Source organism: Pithys albifrons, chromosome 10 (assembly GCF_047495875.1).
Source record: "Pithys albifrons albifrons isolate INPA30051 chromosome 10, PitAlb_v1, whole genome shotgun sequence".
Lineage (NCBI taxonomy): Eukaryota > Metazoa > Chordata > Aves > Passeriformes > Thamnophilidae > Pithys > Pithys albifrons.
In genome coordinates this window covers 12,754,552-12,778,684 of record NC_092467.1, presented here as the reverse complement: position 1 = coordinate 12,778,684, position 24,133 = coordinate 12,754,552, and the positions used below count along the sequence as shown (strand labels likewise).

The 24,133-nt window shown below is 39.1% G+C and overlaps 1 protein-coding gene and 1 long non-coding RNA gene across 9 annotated transcripts in view; one reads left to right on the top strand and one right to left on the bottom strand.

The window, feature by feature from the left end:
* Positions 1-24,133, top strand: part of NTNG1 (netrin G1) — a 158,178-nt gene that overhangs the window by 44,098 nt on the left and 89,947 nt on the right. For all 8 annotated transcript variants that reach the window (XM_071564587.1, XM_071564584.1, XM_071564583.1 and 5 more), the window contains exon 3: positions 21,106-21,746. In XM_071564587.1, the coding sequence (XP_071420688.1) occupies positions 21,106-21,746 (641 nt within the window). The remainder of the gene's footprint in view (positions 1-21,105; positions 21,747-24,133) is intronic.
* On the bottom strand, positions 2,542-10,751 carry LOC139676074 (uncharacterized). The gene is made up of 3 exons (XR_011698584.1): positions 10,695-10,751; positions 8,965-9,047; positions 2,542-2,621 (listed from the first exon to the last, which is right to left on the bottom strand). It is a non-coding gene; the product is annotated as an uncharacterized lncRNA (long non-coding RNA).

Sequence of the window (24,133 nt, the reverse complement as noted above, 5' to 3'; positions counted from 1 at the left end):
AATAGCACTAAGCAGGTAGTGTACAGGTTTGTTTTGACTTGCTCCTAAATCTTTGCATCCAGCAAACAAAATGTTGTACAGTGATACCACTGTTAATGTGCTGATTAGTGTAAACCCTCACACTGGTCCATCCAATAAGAATTAAACTGTGAGAACTTTCCCTCATCTGAAAAAAATATTTTAGTGGCATCAGGTATACTTATTTGTCAAACTCTATAAGAGACTTACCTGCTAGAGTTGCCTAATACTGGAGAAATGCAGTGACAGTGAACCAGACCATCAGTTTATTTCTCAGTGGATCTGTGTAAATGTTCCTTAGTGCATTTGCTGTGTCTCATACTTTTTTTGTCTCATGCATTTAGGTTTAAAAATGGCATCTAAGTAAAATTACTTAACATTTCAAGCCATAAAGATAGATTATGGTCAAGTTCCATTAAGAGCCCACTTCTGGTAACAAACACATACTCTTTATAAAAGCATCTGTAGAGTTTTGGGGAAGGAAGGCAGGAAGGAAAATAGGGCTTACAAAGTTGTACTTCTGGCTGTTTTGCATGAGAAGATCTTGTCCTGGTCTTTACCATTTGTTTTGTCATTTAGCCTGTCTACTAAGATGGAGGAGTGAAAGAAAAGTAGGCAGTAGGGAAAATGACTGAATGGTAAGTCACTTTTTGTAATCTAGCACTTTTACATCCCATTCTCTTTACCCATCTTAAGACAGTGACCTTTTATTTCCTTTCGCTTTTCTTCTTGTGTGCAAAATTCCTCATTGTAAATAGGCTGCTGCCTGCAGACTGGACACTCAATTTTTGACTCTCACACAGTAAAATGAAGGTGTGATTTTATGTGCATGAACCTAGTCATGCAATTTGGACTATGCTAGTACAGATTTAAAAAGAAAAAAAGAAAAACAAGGTAGGAATTAGGAGCCAAGACCTCTGGAAACTTCACATAATACATGATCTTACCACCCTGCACTTTCAGTTAATGTCACCAAGACAGGATTGTCTCACTGGCATAGATGGGTATTGTTATTTTGTAGTTATTCCTTGGTTTTCCCATGTAAGCTTATCCAATGGGCTAGAACTAAGGAAGGGTGAAATGCTGTGCATTTTTTTGCTGATTATAATAGTTGCCTTTCTGAGGGTGTTAGGTCCTGGAATAAAGAAGTTGGGACTATAACTGAAATAGTGACTAAGGACATGATTGGTCAGGAGCAGAGTTATGAAGAAAAACTGACACAAGTACTCTGCTATAATATAATTTTCTAAGAAGAGGAAAGGAACTGTAGCCAAATAACCAAGAACACTAGGAAGAGGCCTGAAAGGGAGATGAGGGGGAAAGGTATTTTGGGGCAAAATCCTGACTGGAAAGGGGCTTGGTTCAGTAAACTAGCTCTGGGCAGTTCACCCATAAAGCCTGGGAAGTGGCACCTTCTGTGTACTCACGGGAAATAATTAGGAGAGCATTATCAACATACCTTCTCCATGGTCAGTTTTAAGAGGAACCAGCAGGACTCCCAGTAGCACCTTACCACTTAGGAAAGAAAGACCTGGCTGTGGCTTCCGGGCATATATATTGTGCTGGTTTTGGCTAGGGTAAAGTTAATCATCTTCATAGTTGCTAGTACGGGGCCATGCTTTGGATTTGTGCTGAACACAGAGATGACAACAGAGATGTTTTTGTTATTGCTGAGCAGGGCTTACACAGAGCCAAGGCCTTTCCTGCTCTCTGTACTGCCATGTTGGTGAGGAAGGTGGGGGTGCTTCGGAAGTTGGGAGGAGACACAGCTGGGACAGCTGACCCCAACTGACCAAGGGGTAGTTCAGTACCATATGACATCATGCTCAGTATATAAATCTGGGGAAAAAGGAGGAAGAGGGAGGACGTTTAGGGAGGTGGCCTTTGTACCCATTATGTGTGATGGGGCCTGCTCTCCTGGAGATCACTGTGCACCTGCCTGTCCAGGGGAAGCAGTGATTTAATTCCTTGTTTTGCTTTGCTTGTGTGTGTGGCTTTTGCTTTCCCTATTAAACTCTCTTTATCTCAACCCATGAGTTTTTTGGCTTTTACTCTCCCAATTCTCTTCCCAGTCCTGCTGGTGGGGCAGTGAGCAGCTGCATGGGGCTGGGTGGCTGGCTGGAGTTGAACCATGACATCTATTCAGGGAACGACCTGAAGTAATGAGGACTAAGGAGGAGGAAAACAGTAACAAAAAGAAGGCGTTTTTATAAACTTCAATTGTTTTTTGCCTTTTTTTCCCTGATGGCCTCAGTTCTTCACACTCCTCCCTTCCTCTTTCATACCAGCATCACTTCTCTGTTACAGTTTTATCCCATGTTCTCAACAGTTGTCACTAACTCGTTTTAAAATTTAGTTGCATTCTTCCACCCCTCCTATCCCTCGCAATGGCTTCGTTTTCAGACTACCTTCTCAACCAAGGGCACACCCCAAAGTCTACCTGTAGAAATGCAGGAGTAAGGACTGCAGTGCCACAGAGCTGGATTCCTGTAAGCAGGGACTCCCACGACACTCTGGTCACTGATTCCACTTATACAGCATCACATGCGGTTCACACAATCAGCAGCTTCAGGGAGGGTCCTTTGGGGAGTAAAGGCTCTCAGCTGTGAATAAAGAATTCACATTTTATTCTCCAGAAGAATAAGACTTATAACAGCAATGCTTCAGTAAATGCTACCTGTGGAAAGCGTAGCCTGAGTCTGCTCTGTCTGTGAAACTTTCCACTTCTGCAGCAATTAACCACTTTGTGGCCCTTTGAAAAGTAAAATTGCCAACAATGATGCCAACACCAGTTGCAATTCGTCAGGGGTCCAAAAGATAATTTTGTTCATATATTTGAGTATCAAAATACTCAGCTTCTGCAGTCTTAATGTATTTTTCAGAGAAAACTGATTTTGATTAAAGATACTTCAGGAGAACATAATACATGTTTGAAGATTTAATTTCCTAATTTTTTTGTCTACTGCAGTTTTAACAAAATCACAAAAGATATGCCCACCTTACCCTAATTAACACAAATTTCCCATAACATTTCATTAAAGATGAGGAAGTAAGCAATATAATCCAGTTTTAACTGGATTTTCACAGCACTAAGGAGTAAAAGTGTATTTTTCCAGATATTTTATTTAGACACTATTCAGACATCCAGGAGGCTAGGGATGATCTTCCCTCAAACTCTGGAGTAGTTTAGGAATGTAGCACAGAATCTCCTATGTACATAACAACTTCTGCATTATGTCATGGAGGAGTAGAAAAAAACATGAGTTGTTTTCTCTAAAACTGAAAAAGCAACTATACTGACTGAGGGGAATTGCATTCTTCTTACAAGTACTTCCCTTCTTACTCATCTGCTCTACTACAGATTCAAAACAAAAAATAAATCCTTCCTGCAGCCTTCTAACCCTTGACTTGGCTTATACTGCAGCTGCCCTCTAAAAAAGTATGTTAAAAATATGAAACATGAAACCACTAAGGAGACTGCAGTCTGGGGTGCTGCCTTTATGGGAAAAAGGTACATTTTCTTACAAGATCCCTATCACAGTTATTATTCTTGATATTTCACTGGTTAAAAAAAGTTTCATTTCCAAAGTCTAGCACACACATGCATCGTTACTCCCAGTTTGGCTAATGCCATGCAGGCAGCTTGCTGCAGCCTGCTTTCAGAGCAGCAGTTCTATTTGCAGAGCATTCTATTTGGAAGTTAATTAAACTCACTTGGTGAATTATTTTAAAGGTCATAATTCATAATTGTTGTTTGGGGCTTTTTAATGCAGATATATTAAGGAATAATTAATTTTACAGGAAGTCCAGTAATAAAATAACTCCAAACAATAAAACACAGTGGGAGATCAGTCCTCATCTGAAATGACTGGAGGGGTGCATTGTTGCAATAATGTCATTCTTCTAACCTTTACAATTAGTCATCATTAAAAGATTGATTTTACTCACAGTGTCCCACATCAAACACAGTGTGTCCATTTTTTTCTACTATTGTGAGAAAATTTTGTCAGACATTTTTGCTGCTGTTTATATAATTGGAACATCTAGGAGCAAGCCTGTTTCAACTTAAATCAGTGCAAAGATTCCCACAGTCTTTAGTGGGAAACTTGAAGGACTTGTCCATCACAAATGCCTGAGTAACAGCACCAAATACATATATAATGTATATATATATATACACACATTTACATGTAATTTTTATACTTTGTGCTGTTTCCTGGAGTTTTCCTACTTGGATTTACTTAGGAGTGTAGGATATGGCTGTTCTGCATCCGCTTCCCCAAGGCACACCAACAATGGAACACCTGCGCCTTGCTAAGACCAGTGCATGCTTGACAGCATGTCATTGTAATGGTGACAAAAGAGCAGCTGGCCATCAACAAAATAGTAAAACTGACAATGAGATATATCAAAATGCTGTCAAGATGGGGAATGCCTCCAGGCAGAGGTTGTCTTCATCCCTGTTTGGGCAATGCCCTTCAGCAAGTTGTGAGCTTAGACTACTGCATGACATGCCACTGCAATACCAATGTGTAAACAAATAGCAATAATTAAGATATTCAACAACCCAGCAGGAAGCCTTTTACTTTCTCTCTTTAGCTTCAACTATTACATAAATCTTGTCCGTGTAACTGAACTATAAACATTCTACACATACCTACATAATCAGAATGTGAACACCATTACGACATAACTTAAGCTAAACTCTCCTGCAGGGTGATGAGATCCATTATTATATAAAACCTAGTCAGAACCTCAACAAATCTGCCTTTTCAGTCTGTCTCTTGTAGTTACATCATCCCATGCCTTAGTCCAGCTAGCCTAGACTCAAAATAATATAGCCTGCATTTCTAGGTGTAGGTATTGGAAAAAAATCAAAATCCCATTCATGATGGTGACTGACAGACATTGAGTATCTTAAGTGAAGATGCCCTGAAAGACTTAGAGCCTGCAGTATAATTTCATTAGGATATCAAAGTAATATCATTACATCATCCATGACAGCTATTCTATTATAAAGCATTTCTTTAATTTACAAAGGTGATACCTGAGAAGGCAAGCACTGGTATGGAACATACTTGCCTTACACTCAGAGAAACACAATTACTCTTCAGCCTCAGGATGCTACAGGGGGATCTTGTCCTAAGCCCTGCCACATCTGCAAGCTCCAGGAAGCAGATCAGTGATTTGTGCTTTCACCTCACTCAAAAACTTCCTCCTCATATTCCTCCACTGACACTGGGGGAGAGCTGCTGATGGCAAAGCAGGCCAGCCTCAGAGAAGCGCAATGTATGCAGAGTTAAAAGCTGTTGGGAAGTGACAGGATGATCTGGGACTTCATAAGCACTGGGATACCTCCTGTAGCTTTTATTCAATTGCTATTCAGGCTTTATTCAGTAAGAACATCTGTTGGTTTCAGTGAATTCTTGCGCAGGAATTAAAGTAATTGAATCTCAGGACAGGATTTGCTTCATTGAAAGGAACTTTAGAGAATTTAAATAAACCATAAAGTCCTAATAAAATATTTTCTGTGGCATAAAGTTACTTTATAACAGAATATTTAAATATCTTCATATATACGACATACAGTTTAAACTGCTTTTCTTATGTGCTTGCAGATTAAAAAAAAAAGTCAGAAGTTTGTATTTTTGAGCATCATATCCAAAGTTTTGGCATCAGCCAAGTCCAGTCATCTACATGTATGCAGACAGTTTACCCAAGTTTGGTGGGTACAGGATCCTACAAAAAAAAGCTAAGTCAGAGTTCAAGCTATTTGCTAATTTTTACATAAATAGATGTGTGTATTTATATATTTGAATAGTTGTGATTCCAAGTTTCCAACTCTTACATCTGCAAAATACTATTTACAAAATTAAGTCTAGGAAAGCAGTCTAAGAAATATGAAGTTTTGGAAAGGAACTTGACAAGGCATAATATCAGATGGAGGAACACATTTCATAATTTAAAATTAGTCAGTGCTGTGTTGAAGAATATATACCGATAGAGAGATAAAGAGTCACAAATGTTTGCAATGAGGCAAGAGATAAACAGCAGACTTTTTTTCTTTAATATCTTCTGTGACAAAGACAAGTACCTCTCCAGTTTCCTGAATAAGTTACTAATATATAATTTCCATAACCTTACTATGTCACTGTGAGTTATTAAAATCAAAGATACCTTAACAGGTTTGCTTTCTTCTTATATATGTTTTCATTATTGACCTACTTCTTGAATTTTCAAGTGCCCACAAAGTATTATTTAACTAGTATATTCAAATGCTATGTAACAGAATTCACAAAAATAATCTCAAATCCATTTAAAATTTTGTACAGCCCTATTTTTGCTGCAGTTATAAGCTAACATTAAGAGTTGTTTTCCATTGATCTCACTGCAGCACTTTCAGTAAATGCCCACTGAAAAATTAGGAGGAATGAAAACTAAAAAAATCTAAGGGCATATCTTTTGAAGTTGTTTTTTTCTTTTTTTATTTTTGCATGAACATATCACACATAGCCATGTGGAACAAGGTGATCTTGTATGCTTCTAAAGACATTATTAGAAGCAGAGCTGTGCCACTTCTTACCCTTAAAACATTTTATTAGGGCCTGAAAATACACAGATGGTATATGCAAAGGTTTTTTTAGATAAAATATATAAATGTTGCATACCTTGAAAGAAAATGGCATATGGCTTTGGTTAGTAGCATAGCGCAGCCCTAAATTCTGTGTCGAAGGAAAGAATACCTCATCTTCTCTTCTCCTCTGAGGTCTTTTCCTTTTGTGCCCTCACAAGTACTGATTCATTTTATAATCAGATATTTTCCATTCTAGTAAGTGCACTTCATGTAGCACCTTTGGTAGAAAGTGGAACCTAAAATTCCATTTAAAGATAAATGCTGAACATCACTAGATTGTTTAAATCACAGAGTACTTATAGAGAGACATGGAGTCATATCTATCATTGTGGCAGGGCAACTTCAGCCCTTTCTGGCTTCAGGTCCCTTGTCCAGCTACCATCAGACACCAGAAGCACAGCCAAGTTCAGGGATGTCATATCGCTGTCGTGCCTCTTGTAGAGGCAGCTGAAAATGGAGCTGGGCTCTCCTGGTACACCCCTGTCACTGAGCATCCCTGACCTCTGGGCTGCACAGCTGCTACTGCAGGGGTTTGACCTTTCTTATAACTACTGCAAGAAGCAGAGTCTTTTGGAGAGTAGCCTACAGTCAACCAGCAAGTCATTAAAGAGCATTTTTGCTCAGAAATAGTTGAATGGCTAGACAGGTTGGGATATGAAAATGTAATTTTTCACATTTTAAATGGCAACAGTTAATTGCATTACTCTATCCAAGGTGTTTCTCTTTATCACGTCTTCTGTAAGACATGTGATGGGTAGAACTGATAGAGAATATAATACGCTGTAATTTATTACTTCCCAGGGTGGTACAATGGAAAGAAGCATACTTAGAGCTTCTCTTATCAACTGACTCTGTAATAGATTGAAATGTATTAGGATAAAAGGAATCCCTGTCCTTAAACTTTACCTTCAGGCATCCCAGCAGGCAATTGTAGAAAGCCTATTTTTAAAACTTTAGAAAAATTGTATTCAGTCTCTTCTTATAAGAAACTTCTCTACCTAATGTTTACAAAAAGTCAAATACTTCTTAGGATATATTCATTCTACAATGTTCATAAGTTACAGTTGTCTCATCCTGACATACATGCCCAGATTTAGGGGTTGATAGCATGGAAAAAGAATTGGAAGCACAACATCCATGTAGGCAAACAGCACTGAAATGCTGAGCACCACCACATGGCCCAGGCTGCCCTGGTCTTACTAATGAGGTTGCCTGAGGAAGCTCAATAATGTGCCAATGACTACTGCTGGTTACAGTGGAGGCATGCAGAGGTTCAAAGGGAAACGTCACCTTGCAGAAGTCTTGCCACAGCCTCTACATCTCCAGATTTGAATTACTTTACAAGCATCTCAGGAAGCAAGATTGCCTCAGCTCAAGAGAGTTGGTTGCATACTACACAGATGATGAGTTAATTCAACTATTACATACCTTATCATAAGCCTTTCTTGCACTTAGATGTGCTCTTGCTTTATTTCAGGTAGAAGATTCTCATTCAGATTTGAGTGGTTCTCTGTGACATTTGGGACAGTACCTGAGCCTATGAAACATTCTCAGGGACTGGTTTCAGCCCCAACTGCCATCGCTCTGAGTCTCCCACCTGAGACAGCAGAGTCTAAGAGGCAGCAGCAGGGATCACGCATGCATTACATGGGATAGGAGCAGCTGCTTTCCTTTCCTTTTAGCAGCACTGCTATCCAGCCAGTTGGACTTCTCCATATTTCAGCATGCTATGATGAAGTAAGTTTTAAAAATGACAGGTTGTTAGAAGATAGTGCAACCACATACTATATCCGAAGTATAATTTGCAGATAAGAGTCTTAGTATTAATTATTTTAGAAAGTGGTTATCTAGTTTTCAGAGCTGTACAGTTATTTATTATTATGGACATATGTAATAAAGCAAATTACATGACGATCTCCAGCACAAAACTGAACAAATTACCAGTTTATCACAAAGTTTGCAACTCTTCTTCTAAAGATACTGTATGGGGTTTTTTTGATTGAATTACTTATATTGGTGCAGTATCCTAATGTGGATTTGATGAGCGTCTTCATTCTCTTTCAAAGCACTATGTGCTATAATTTGAATGTGGAGAGAAATCACACAATTCATTGTGAATACTAATAAGACATCTCTTCACTGTATAATGAAATTCAACATTTAAATTTGTTTCTGTAACAATTCCATGTTATGTAGATATACACTGTGATTCATTAAAAATATTTACTTTATCATCCTGACAAACACAAATGAAGGGCAAACAGTGCAGATCACCTTTTAAGAGAAATGAGGTGAAATTGGATTTCACTTACAATTGTCATTATTGTTTATGTTCCTTTTCATTCTTCCTTTAAGTGGTTCCCATACACACAAGAGTCCTCTGAGCCTGGAAATTCTGTAACAAAACATTATCAAATACAACAGAAATAAGTGCAGATTCTGTAGCAATAATAAGATAGATTTGAGAGAGAGAGAGCGAGCGCGCATCAGCAGTGATTCTGCATAACATCAGCAATTCTAACTGTGGTGTTTGACATTCAGTGTTAATCCATTGGCTCTACAACTTATTAAAAATGGCAATAGACATATTGGTAATACAGGAGCAGGTCCAAAAATGTCAAAAATAATACTGACATTAAGAATCAGAAATAAAATGACAGTTATTGTAGAAATACAATCTTGCATGAGCTCCATGAGCATAGAATCAATAACACTCTGGAGTAGGACGAACAGTGCCTACAGATGCAGACAGTCCCAAAAGCACAGCTGAGATACCCCCAAAAAGAAAAGAATTTCTTCTCTCTTTGATTGCTTTTTTTTGTTGTCTGGCTCTTTTCTCTGTGGCATTAGCCATAGAATTAGTACAAAGACAAAAAAATTCTCTTTGAAAAGAAAGCCTGTGGGGCAAAGGAAAAGGGTCTGGCTTAGTCACCACTTGTTTGAGCACAAATTACTTCATCTCTCTGATCTCCCCCAGCTGTAACTTTGTGGGCAGCTGAACACAGCTGCTACTAAGTCATTTGGAGATTTAGAGCTAAAAAGTAATATGGGAAACATTACATGAACACAGATTGAAAGGTTTTTTTACAGCTTTATGTGACACTGTTTTGCTGTCCTTATTCGTAGCTAGTACAGTACTACATGGGTAGCCTATTGAAACTGGTGTGATAGCATGCAAAATAAAGGATTGCCAGAGCTGGGGAAGGCAACCTGCCTTGGCTTAGCAAAGCTGTCTAATCTCAATGATAACAAAGTAAAAAGTTGTTCAGCTTTGGGAAATTAACTGTTTATTGAATGGAACTCCATGTTTTTCTCACTGGGATGATTAGTAAAACATCAACTTACTGTTTTGGTAATGCTCTTGTCAATATACACATTACTTATTCCAGGTTGTATAGGTATTTGATTAGGCCATCTGTTCTAAGAAGATTACTTTCTTTAGAAAGAAATAAAATGAAATTAAAGATGTTTTTCCGAACTATGTTTTGCATTCAGTTTGACCCAAGTTATGTAACTATTGGTGCTACTTAGGAACACCTCTTTAGCAATCTTAAAAGTCACCCACAGAGGAAGCAGGAAGCTGACAGTGGTTTGTCACAGGCAACCATTAATGAATACCATGGAGGATTTGGTATACTGCTCATTGGCCATAATTCATAGTCAATATCCCACAGATTTTGCAGAATGGCTGTCTATGTAGCTGCTCATTTAGGCAAGCAAATAGCATCTTCAAAGATGGTTGGTGGAAATATAAATGGGAAATACGTGGTAAGATCTTGTTTCTGAGGGTGCATACTTAAACAAGGACTCTGTCTTTACAAAACTAGTTAAGGTTTGGGATTTGGTTTTGTTAGTTTCCCTTTTAACTTCCTAGTACAGGAGTTGTGTGTTTCCATGCATGAAAATAATTTTGTGTAAAATGTTCGTCAATCAGAATATTGTGATACAGTCCATTTGGCTATCTCAATCTTCATTAATGCAGTCTTCAAGTATTGAGAATAAAACATAAAATCTACAGTCACAAGGACACAATATGACATACCTTCCATCACACTCTGCTGTACTTCCCAGGTGTAGCATATTCTACAGTTGCACTTCTAGGAAAGAATAAAAGTATCAGATAAAGCAAATTAAAAATATAAAGCATGCTTGCATGGATATGTACATACAGATAAAAAATACTGCCAGTAGGAAAAACAGAATTCTTCATACCCAAATTTAGATTTTAGAGAGTGCAAAAGCAATACCCTCAGTGGAGACCTGGGTAGAATTTGCAGATGCTATATTTACATCTGTCAGAAAGGAAATAATCTGAATTTGTTGTCCCAAATCCTGCTGCTTTTTGTAAGAATAAAATTGTAATGATGCCTTGGGGGATACATGTAGTGAACTGCATTTTGTGGGGACAGAAACGGTTGTGCCTAAGCCCAATACATACACACATTCACCCAGAGTAGTCTTTTACAGCATGAGTAACATTTCCACGTGCAAGTAGCTATTTTTATATGTAAATGATCTTTTAAAAGATAAGCATGAGTAGGACAACCCAGTCGTAATTTAGCTCTTTGTTCACTATTTAGGGTGCATTTTCACGTTGCCCTTAAGCCAGTCAATCTATCTGCACTGCTTCGCTTCATTCCCAGCTGTTGCATCCCTTCTGGCAGTATCAGCACTCATCTGGCCAAGCCATCACGTCAGGGACTCAATTCAGTGCAAATATTAAGACTGGGGGAAAAAGGGCTTGCTTTCCAGACACTTCCAGCTCACCATAATTGCTTGGCACAAAGATGGGATCTCCCAAGTCTGCAGGAGATTTGTCCTTAGAGGGAAGCTGCCAGCTCAGAGACCATCAGGTCCCCGGCAGGAGTACAGGGGGAGGCGAACAGAAGAGGGCTGAGCCAGCAGCACATTCCAAGATTTCAGGCTGATGCCCACTTGAGGCAGGGCTGAGCCCTGAAGGAAGGAGATCCACTGGAAGTTGCTGGACTAGAAAAATAGCACAACAGGATTTTTTAAATTGTTTTTCTATTTTTTCAAGGTCTGCCCTTCGAACCCACAAGAATTAAGTTTGTGCTATTTTAGATAGTAGCCACATTTTAATTAGCACAAAATCACCTTCAGTGATTGGAAGCCCTTGTTCTGGTTTGCTGTGCTATTAGGAAGAGAGCAAGTGAGCAGCTGTGAGGCCCTGGCAGATGGGAACCCTCTTTATCCCTCTTCATACATGTAACCTCATACCCACCCTTATCAATGTGGCCTCTAAACCACCCATTTGAAACTATATGTTACGGCTTTGCAACTATAATTTGAGCTTCACTGAATCTGAAAATTCACAAATTATTAAACACTAATTATAAAGCATATTACCTGCCATTGTTCAATCAGCCAAGCCTAACAAGTAACTTGAGTTATTGTATGAACTACATATATAAGACCTGAAGTAATTTTTACTTAATGCTAGAGGGATATTAGCATTTCAGACTCCTACTACCTAGTTTGAACCTGCACAGAAATCACTAATATAGAGGTTAAGTGGACATAATTTAAAAAAAAAAAATTCTTCATACTAGTTGCTCTATAGTAACTGCCTGTAATAGTGTGGGGTTTTCTTATTTCTCCATACTTAAATACAGCAGGAATAGACAAAAAGCTTTGCTTGTTTAGAAATAGTTTGTTGGTTTGCACTTCACATTTTTATATGTGCTTATGTAAAATACTTTTGAAGTTTAAATCAGATTCAGCAATTCTACTCTATAAGATTTGAACACTGTAGAATTTCTGCATGCAATTAAAAAGTTATGACAGTCTGCTTTGGTGAACAGTCACATAGTTATTAAAGCCATGTTCATGAGCTACATAGCATTTTAGAAAGCTTCTGGATTGAAAAATACCATGACTAAGAGAAAAAAGAATAAGGGGCTTTGTACATCTTTCTCAAAAAGTAAATAATGCATTTAGCATTATACTTAAGCTTATTAAGTGGCAATTTGATGATGGAGAGGTTTAGTCCAGATATATAATGAACAGAAGATTTTTAAACAGCAGTATAAATCCATTCTGTTATATTCAACATCTTATCATAATAAGATACAAGTAGCCAGGAACTGCTTGATAAAAAAGTTTTCACTCTAATTCCCTTTAAATTATATACACAAAAATCCTACCTCTGTCCTTTAATGAAGAGATCCAAAGCCATATAGTTTTCATTTAAGTAATTACCAGAATGTACATTTATTTTTCATTAACTATATTTTTTTTGTTTCTGTACTGCTCATTTTTAACCTCACGTGAGAGTTGTTACATGCATGACTCTTAGGGCTGTGATAAATTCTCTGCATAAAGAGCTGTCCAAGTAAAATCCATTTACTGAAATTAGCACAGGATAGAATTGCTCTGAATGCTATTGTAGCTCCTCAGTTAAACACCACATCGTTGCTCTGTTCTGTTCACTTTATTTGATTTACTCAGTAATTAGATGGAAATTCTTGGCCTGTACCTGAAGCTACTCAGTGGCCAGAACTTGTGGCATCAATACTTTTCCCAAGCCTCCATGTTACTTCTCCAGAGTTGTCCACCAGGAAGGCAAGGAAACCCTTACCACAGGAGTGGGGGCCACAGTGGAACCCATCAGAAAGCTACAAAGAACCTTTCTCAGAAGCCACAGCCATGACAACACACCTGTCTCCAGCACTACTGCATTTCTTCATTTTGCCTGTGGGCAATAAGAAACACAGAACTAGTTACATTTACTTATTTATTCAATTCTGTCATGTACCAGAAGAGACCCTCCTGCCACTCATGCCCAACTCACCTACTGAGAGGGAGCACTAGCCAAGCCCAGCTCAGAGGAGCCCCTGTGCCCTGCACAGAAGGGCCAGGGGCCCACCCAGGCTGTGGTGTTCCCTTCTCACACCATGAGTCTTCTCAAAATTTTTCCTAATGCAGCATGTCCCTGCTCCCATGATTTGTTAACCCATGACCTGATTTCAGAGTCAGCTACCATAAAGCAGCTCCACTACTCCTTAGAGCAAGCTGCAGAGCTTTGCATTTCTGCTATGGCCAACCCCTCATTCACTGCGTATCCCTTAGTAAGTGTCAGGGAGCAGCAGAGCAGAGTCACCAAGCACAAGGGTGAATGTGGAGGCATCTCCCATATGTGGGAAACCCACCCTAGCACCAACTGTGCCCTCACTAACAGGTGCCATCCCACATGGCCATAGTACAGCTAGGGGACAGCAATGACCCATTGGCAGCCCCAAGTACAACAAGTGATCAAAGCTGGGTGATCAAGGGAGACCCATCAGAAGGAGACCAGACTACAACAGAGCCCCAAAACCCACCAAGGAAAAAGTGCTAAGAGACCCTTCAGCCTGAGCTTATATATAACCTAGGCCTGGGGCCCAGGTGAGGCTGGTCAGGGACATCCAGCCCTGCTGCCCAGGTGGGGCTGACCAGAGGCATTAACGCCTGCCTGGGTCCCCCATAGTCTCAAAATATGTTTCTCAGAATTCTCACTATCCACAATTTTCTTTTTTGGACCAAAAATCTGAATATAATCATTTATAACTACAAATAATTTTTTTAAAGAAAAATATTTATTTAATTTTAGTGTTCCCAGTACCCTGATTCATCTTGTTGCCAACAAGGTGATTTAATTCCCCCCCATGATCTCTGCCATCACTGCCATGTCTTCATGATAATGGATCTGCTTTCCTTTATGCTGGCTTTTCGTTGCCCAGGGACAATACCTTTCAGTAGTAGTGTTTTAGACATCTCGGTTTTTTCTATCCTCTCAATGGCTCCCATTCTAATTGATGGATAGTCCAAAATAATCAGAAAGTGAGCAAGATGAAAACTGTAGCAGAACACAAAATCTAAGGTAGAGACACCTGAGGTTGTTGTTACTGACCGAATAAGCTATTCCCAGTTGAGGACACCCCCTGCATCTCCTGCACAACTTCCTTGCCAGGGCTCCCACCAGGTGGCAGAATGGCTGGAAAGTGGCTCAGATGAACATGCACTGATGAGCTCAGCGCCGTGCTGGGGATGATACCCTCTGCTGCCTTGTCCAAGCAGTGCTCTCGTGTGGACTGAGACAAGGGGATGCTACATACCTGGGATTTCAGGTTCTTAAATCCAGACATGCGTCTGGTGTAAAAGAAACTCAGGTTTTCTTGGAACATTTGCCATATTGTTCAGCCAGACCTCAGCACAGTGGGGTCCCAGCATTACACGTCATGACACTGCATAAGTTATATATAGGAAAGTGATAATATTGCCAGATACCTGCTGATAAAGAGGAGGGCACCAATATCAAGTTTCTGAAATAACAAAACCACACTTGGGCCATTACCAGTACATCTGCCTTAAGGCTATGCCAGAATGATCAAGTGATCAAAATAACATCAGTAAGGTTGCCACGTCAAAGACTGTCTGAGAAGCATAAAGCTACCAACTAGAAGTAGGGGTTTTCACCCTCCAGAAGTGGGTACACATATTTCAGAGGAAACAAAACTCCATTTGCCTCATAAAGTAAATTGAAAAGCATTTCCAAAAAGTAACTAAAGTATCTAAAAAGAGAATGTTCTACTAGGAATTAAATGCCTTTGGCAAGTACACCAAATTTGTGCTGCAAATATTAAAATGTTTTCCTATGATACATTTTCAGTTCACAGTATTGAAGAGAGGCAATAACCTGAGAACTACTCTGAGTGCCAAGAATGCCTTCACAAGATCTACAAAAGGCTTTGGAAGAAACAGTACAATATAACCAGGGACTACAAAGTTCATCATGCAAAAGCATTTCTCTCTAATGTTGCTTCTATATGTAAATGTGGGGTAGGATTTCATACCTCATGGAGGTCATGAAGATTAATTAGCAAAGTTTGTGTTCCACAAGGCAAATTGCCAGATCTTTAGAGGCTTAAATATCTTTTTAAAATCTGAATTTTAAGGGCCTTCTTGCACTGTGTTTGTTGCAGGATCAGGACCATAATCTACAATGTACTTTCAAACTTAAAAGTGCATGAAATTGTTACGCATTATTATCTATTTTTGGCCACTCACATCCTCCCTGGTTTAATCTTTTTAAGTGTCTCCAGAAGTTATTGATTTAAATATGCTTTTATTTTCTTTTTTTGCTTGTTTTGAAGAATGTATATTATTCAGCCTGTAGCTCAGAGTTCTAAGTGCTTGTCTGGCCATCCAGATGCCTCTCACTTGGGAGCTCTGTGAAAAAGCATCAAATCTTCCACTGAGATTTTAGCATTTTTTCTTTCTTAACTTAAATCAAATCTCTTTAACTTAAAATGCTGTTGCTGCAGTGATGAAAGGCTATTGAAGGTAAAATGTTCTTGTCTATAGCCATTCCTGTCTTCATCACAACAATAATTCTGAAGACATTGACTGAGAAGCTCTCAAATCAGCTAATGGATGTAGTGAGTTTGATGACATCACTTATCATGCAACAGATCCTATTCCTTGCCAATCCTGCACCGCACTGTTTGCCCTTAGTAGGACAACACCTAATGAGTGGTATCCCACAATTAATGGTTTCATAATCTGACTCTGTCATGGTAAACAAGTAATTCGTGGTTAGAAACCACATGCAAAATGTAAGCATTAGGGAAATTGCTGTTATTAGCTATTACTCTCTAATTAGTCATCTACAATGTACAGCATGACACCAAGTGAACTAATTGTGTGATCTTTTGAAAAGGAAAACAGAAATACTCTATTATTTCCAAAAGTGTGACTTGAATGCAGTAATTTACCACACCACCTCACTCCAAATGCAAGTCAGGCTGCATTTATTTCTTGTCTTGTGCATCTGAGCTAATTACCTTGAGGCAGCAGTATAAAAATCAGTTGCTGTAATTCACTTCTTGAAAATGTATTTTGCTTCTTTTTAAAATCTTGGCCTGCTTGACCTTAGCAACCTTTACCAGTTTGAAAATACAAGTTATAATCCTCTGTAGGGATTTAGCCAGGTGTCTATTACAGCCTGTAATCTATGATACAGCTTGCAATATTCATGCTACAGAAAGGTTAAGCCCCTCTGTCTTTGTTCCTGAGTTAAAAAGTCCATGAGGTCTTAGTGTGGACAGGGAACAGATTGAAAGAAGCAACATCTTCAATCAAACCCTAAGCCTGTGTGGGTGTCACTGAGGAGGTGTACTGGTGACAGACCAGAGGCTTCACCTGAGCTGCAGCACTCAAACTTTAACCCTTGAACGGCAGCTGCAGCACTGCTGCCGGCTCCCCTGCTGCTATCCAGAGATCACACTACTGCTAGACCTCTGATTTGAACCAAAATCCTCCCTCTGGGATCACTGTCCTGTCCATCACCAAGCTGTTCCTGCAGAGGCCAGACCCAGTACCCCATTCCAGGCAGTGACACTTGCAGAGCACCTCAGACACTACTATAAAAGTTCAAGCTGACTGGCACAAACAGACATTGCTGTGTGCTAAAACAAACTATATCCAGCTAATTGAGGGGAAACCCTACTGGGACCAGGCATCCCTACACAGCAGCTTCTCAGGTAACTGCGTTTTCCAGCCAGGGCTGAGAATGATCAAATCATGTGATAGAGCCACATGCCCTCACTGCCTGCAAAACACATGCCCTCACTGCCAAAAGCCAAAACTTTTAGACTATGTCAGTAGTTTTCGTAACATTTTTAATTCCATGAGCAGCCAAAAACGAAATAAATAGAAACTTCCTTTGCCTGCCTGCAATGAGCTATTTAATATCAATTACTGTACAGGAAAATAGTGGCTTTCTTTTAAATGGTTGTGATATTGGGAAAGACTCAGCTACCTTTTATGCTAATTGGAATTAAAGTGTTCAGAAGTATTTATCAGTGTTTAATTATTTAGAACTCTCCTAAAGGCTTAAATATCATTTTAAAATCTTGTAAATATTTTCCATCTTGTCCTGCTGAAGAGCTGCTCCATTGAAGGTTTAAATGAAGATGTATTTATGGCTGCCTGCTAGTCACAAAATTACTTAGAGTTGCTAATGCTCTGGTCCTTTAGATGTTTCCAATACGGACTGAGCTGAGTGTTCACAAATGGGGGAAGGTTTATCAATGTTGTATTTGTTTTACTGAGACACAATTCTTAAGGAGGATTATCATAGAGATCAAGACAATAAAATATGTAGCTAATCACATTTAAATTAATTGTTTTCATAATAATGTGTACTAAGAGACATTCAGGTAGAGTAAGACCCTTTTACACTGTTTTGGTAGTGTCAGTAGTACCTACCATGCAAATTGCATTTAAGATTAATTAGAAGCAGTTTAAAGCCAAGTTGCTGGTAAAGACAATAGGAATCTGACACCAAGCCTCTAAAGCAATAATTATGTTAAATATTTCAAAATTACATCAGCAATTGTCATGTCAATAGACAGGGGTAACTTACTTAAACTCATAATTTCTCTCCCTATCCCAGTGTTAGAACTCAGGACATTTATTTTGTTGGCTTATATCAGCTGAGATTTTTTTCTCCTAATTTTCTCTTTAGAGTACTTGCACTCCACACAGGTTATTTTGGTGTCATCAAATCATACACATCTTAAAAAAGAATTGTGTGTCATAAAATTAAAATAATAATTCAGTTTATTTGGAAGGATATGCCTAAAGCTTTTTGTTAGGATTCTCATTTGCAGTGATGCCCTTATTCCAGTGTTTCAGTGGCAGTTGTGCTGACAGTGTTACCACTGGTAAGAGTTTCAGGGGTAGGACAGCACTGAGATTCTGACCCATTTCTCACAATACTCAGTCAATAATTGGAATAGTCTCATATTTCCCCAAAAGCTTTGTGCACATAGAGATGTAGACTACCATCCAGTTGCAAGCTAGGACTGATTTTTAGCATTCACTCTGCTACTCTTTTAAGTAACTTATTGCTACCAGTTTTTATGATCTTACTGTATTCAACCTGGCTTGGTGCTTTCTTAGAGCCCCCTCTCCCATTTATTCTCTGATTCTGTTGGCACCTCAGCTTTTGATAAAAAGCAAAGGATAAAAGGCAAAGGGAGCAAAGTAAATCAACTAATACATAGAACGGAAGACTACATCCCATACAGTCTGGGTTACCTGCTGGAAGTCATAACACATGCTTCCTCCAGCATCCAGGGACTAGTGGATCAGAGCAGCTTCAGTTTTTAACACGGAGGAATCACAACAGACTCAGTGGTTGTTTGTGGAGCAGGAAAACAAAGCCATCCCTCAGCAGTGCTTAATGCACCTGTCTGGCTACACAGAAGCATTTATTTGCTAAGTTTCAATACCCACGATCTCCCAGTGAGATTGCTTTTACAAAAGCAAAGGTAGGAGCATATAGGTTAGAGATACACAGGCAGCTTTGTGGTGTTGGGTACAGAGGTGCCCAGATTTTTCTAGGAAACCTCAGACAGGTGTGATTTACACAACTCTCAGCATTTTCTGAAAAACTAATAATTGCATATAGCAAAAGGGTCTGGAACCTTATAGATTTCACAATATATATATTTTCCCTGAGGAAAAGAAAAGGCCTGTGTAAGTTAGCAAATTCTGGAATTTATATCTGATACATTAAATGGAGCTTAAATATTAAAATATTCTGTGTTTTCTCTATTCTTTTTGAAACTTATTTCTAATTTTCACTGTTTTATTCAGAGGGAAAGCATAGAAATAGCAACCATGAGTTTGAAATCAGAGCTGTAACAGAGACTTATTATAGACAATATTTTGCCAAGTATTTCCAGTTACAACTGCATGCTTTGAAGCTGTCAGCAGCATGCTGGTTTTCAAATAACCCTTTTTGTTGTCTTGTAGCTTTCTTTGTTAACTTCCAGCCCCAGTGAATCACTGTCAGTTTTAGCATTCACCTTTATTATCAAGAAAGAGAGAGAGTAAGAAAATAGTATTTTCCAGCCCAGGTAAGAGGAATTTGCCAGTGGGGAGGTCAAAGTGAGTGCAGAAGTTCTTTTGCTTGTGTTTTGTGGGAGTATGTCAAGAAGCAGAGCAGTCACCAAGGTGGAAACTGATGTTTGAAACCCATTTCCCACAGTGGATCACATTGAATCGCTTCATTGCCCTGAGGCTTTGAGATGGAGAGAAGCGTAACTGTAATTATAAGAAAAGAAAGGGTTGATCACCATACCAGGACTTGTTCTGTTTTCAGGGTAGGTGCAGGGAGCTCTGATTAAAGACAATAACAGCTACACTTATGACCTCATTAAGCTCTGCTAGGTATAGGCATGAGCATATTTTTCCCCAACAGTGCTGACCATCAGTGAATAGAGCCATGGCTTCTTCCACAATCTGTATGTCAGGTGCAGGGAAGGACATAGAGCAGCCATTGCTCTCTGGAACAAATGCAGAATGAACAAGTAGCAAAATAGTGTGGAAAGGTGAAATTAGGCATACGTGATTCAGAGCAGCCTACAGGGTCTGATATCTTGGCAACTGCTGCAAGATATCCTGATCTGCAGACAAAAGAGCCTTTGTGAAGAAGTAGAAGATTGTAGTGTGCAAGTTAATGCAACAAAAGGCCTGAAAGAGAATAATTCACTTTCACCTTGCTACAGAGGACAAGCAGCAGTAAAAGCTGTGCACTACTGGCAAGCTTTTTTTGTTGCTGTTTTTAACTCAACCCTCAGTTCAAAGCTCCAGCCACCTTGGCAGTATTCCAGCTGGAGCTGCTGACATCTCCCACCTAATCAAGTGCTGGATTATTTTGTCCTGATAAATTGAAGCTGGTGCCTCATGAAAAATCTTTCCTGAAGTACTTTGGTACCCTGTAATAAGATGGCAGATATCTGAATCAAGATCCAGAGCTGCCAGAGCACTGTTTTTCTACTGGCTTTTGCTGCCAGGTGTAAATGTTTTAAGGCAAGGCAGTGTTGAGCTGGGAGCAGAGTTAAGCGTGATAAATTCCACACCTGGATGAAAGGAAACTCGAAGGTGTACTGAATAGTCATTCATACTGAATACACACAAGCTGCACTGCTAATCAAAAAACACTTGCCCTAAAAATTACTTCTTTTGTGGGTGGAGCTCTGAGGAGCATATTTGTTTTGAAAAGAAATTGTCCTTGGCTGTTGCATCTTTCTAAGACGAGTTGAAGTTACTGAACTATTAGAGACTTGCATACTGTTCTGTCTTTTGTGACTCAATCTCTGGTCAGGGTAAATAAGATTTTTTCTTTCATTAACATATACTAAGAGAAATGTTAATATTACAGAAGCAAGGATCCTCTCTGTGCTCTCTTTGTGTATTTACTTTAACAGGTGAAACAGCCAGGATAAATTTCATTAAGATAAAGGTATTACTTGCAAGCATTTATTTTTTCTTTCTTGGTTTAACTCCTGCAGAAAAAGCAGCAGTTCTCAGTCAAGAAACATCTTTATGTGTCACAGTCACCTGTACTGTGCCGCTTGTAATCTTGTTTTGCTCTTTTTCAGGGGAATCCCTACATGTGCAATAATGAATGTGACGCGAGTACCCAAGAACTGGCTCATCCTCCAGAACTGATGTTTGATCTGGAAGGAAGACATCCCTCCACATTTTGGCAGTCCACAACTTGGAAGGATTATCCAAAGCCTCTTCATGTTAATATTACACTCTCCTGGAACAAAACCATTGAGCTCACAGATAACATAGTTATCACTTTTGAATCTGGCCGTCCAGACCAAATGATACTGGAGAAATCACTTGACTATGGACGAACATGGCAGCCCTACCAATACTATGCCACAGACTGCTTAGATGCTTTTCACATGGATCCAAAATCAGTGAGGGATTTATCACAGCACACAGTTCTAGAAATCATTTGCACAGAGGAATATTCTACTGGGTACATGACAAATAGTAAAATAATCCATTTTGAAATTAAAGATAGGTTTGCTTTTTTTGCTGGACCTCGGCTTCATAACATGGCTTCTCTTTATGGCCAGCTTGACACAACCAAGAAGTTAAGAGATTTCTTTACCATCACGGATCTGAGGATAAGACTGCTTAGGCCAGCAACTGGTGAAATATATGTAGATGAGCAACACCTGGCACGCTACTTTTATGCAATTTCAGACATAAGGGTATATGGAAGGTAAGTGAATATGTAACTTTAGAAACAGGCATGTGTGTTTGATTCTAGAAGTTATTAAAAACCATTTATTTCCCTAAGCAAAATGACATTTTCTGTGAACACATGTTCACTGAACACCTTGCTCAGCTGAAGGCCATTTCTGGTCATATTAGAAGTTTCTGACTCAGACAGGACAGAGTCCTGGGTGTTCACTGGCACTAGCTCTGGATCTCCTGTACTAGGTCTCACAAGCAGGCTACCATTGTTTCATATGTTGGCTCAGGCTTTCACTATGGCATTGGGACACTTCCTTCTTTTATGTAGTTGGAGCCTGCTCCAATAGCAGTTAACTGAAAACAGAGATTCTGTTTTATCATTTGACTTTTCCAGGCCTTTAATGTAAGCTGTGATTGATACGGCAGCCCTTGTGTGAACCCTTCCCACTAGGTCTGGCTGTGAACAAGGAGGGCGGCAGAGAGTCCATTCCTTTTAGGTTAATTAGCTCTGAAATGCAGTGAAGCTGATTTAAAATGGAAAAAAAAACCTGATAGACCAACAGTGTTTTAGGAACACTGATGTGAATATAACAAAAATTATTATTCAGCTGGATTCAAGACATATAGTTCCCCCTAGAGCAAGCAGTGGTCAGTATCAGGTGCTCTAGTTCCTAAAATAATAACTGTGCAATGACATTTCTATTGGGAAATTTTTTTCCCAACTCAAACTAGCAATTGTCTGCTTCCCTCAGCAAGAAAGTGGTCCTTTTACATGTGTCTTGGATGCCAGTTTGTTCAGAAGAAATAAATGGGATCATCTTTTTAGCAATTCACTCACCTAATATACCTTTTCTTTGTCTTCTGTTTCTTCTATAGAGAATTTAAGTCTTCCTTTTTAAAAATATTTTTTCTTTTTTTTTAAGAGAAGCTAAGTGTCAAAACAAATGGAAAACCTAATGCATCTTGGAAGGTCAGGGATTTTTTTTTTGCAGACACAGAACTGAGTGAAGAAGGGTAGCAACGTGAGTATATAAAACACAGACACATATTTTTATTATTCCTGTAGTGAAAATCAAAATCATCAAAATACACTTATTAGGACCATAGATTTAGCACATATCTACAGTCTTCTGTGTCTGCACCACATACATACCCATGCCTGCAGAATCACTAATTTAGCATTTGAAAGTATAAGATACATGTTGCTGGTTTAAGAATTCTTCTTGTAATGCTCATTAGTTACATTGTAAATTATTTTTCAGAAGTGTTTTGAGAGGGCTAAATGGATCATAAACAGCTTAAGATACTGTTTGAAATAGTTTGGTAAAATTATCCTCAGTATATTAAAAATATAACACCTATATTATATTTAATGTGTATCCTTTCTCCATTGGGCTCCTCATAGGTTAGCTCTACTGAGACATCATATCAAAGCTCAGGATTTGAATATTCTTAGGCTTAAAGAAAAGCCTGCTCCCCATCTGAAAACCCATTTGGAACTTAGTCTGACTTCAATTAGACTATCAGTACTTTATCAAAGAAAGCATCTGAAGGATTAAAAAAGAGTGCATTGCATGCAAATTAGAAACAGAAACCTTCTGAGCACATCTGGGCCTCAGCAATCTTGTGAAAAATTATCTGTAGAAATGAAGCATGACTGTACAGAGAACTTATCTGATGCTGATGCTTGTTGTCTAAATGCTGCAGTAATTGGACACATGCTTTAAAAGAAATATCTGATGTGTAATAGTACCTCACTAGATTACATTCATGTGAATTCTTATCACTTTTCTGCTAATGAGAAGAACAGCTCTTTGGGGATTTGGTGCCATTTCCTTCAGTATCTTGTGAACCCTCCTTGTTAAATACTTTATGTCTTGCTTACTGCTAAGTAGCTGTTGGGCTGCAATACACAGCCCCTGGTTGTTTAGGTGCACCAAATGTAACTTGCAATAAGCTGTCGCAGGTTTGGCCTAGCTGTTGCCAACCCTGGACTGGCCCCCCCTTCCCCCTCCCAGAACCTTCCCAGCAAAGGAAAGGGAAAAAAAACTGAAAAGAAACGCACTCTAAAGAAACTGAACTGAATAAAAAGAATAAATTATATTTACTAACATTTACAAACCACACTGTATACACAACACATAGGATCCCACCTCCCAGGGGAGAGGGGAAGGGAGAAAAGGGGATTGATTAGCTGGGAAATAGGGAAGACACCAACCCAACCCAAAGAAACCGAATAAATCAAAAGAAACACAATTAAAAACCTCAAGGAAGGGGAACAAGAATGAAACAATCTCACCCAGGACAGGAGAAACACCAGGCACCGGAGGGACCAGGCTTCAACCACCTCCCTCCAGCTCCTCAGCCAAGGAAGGCAAGAAGCCACAACCACTCCCCCACTGCTACGTGGAA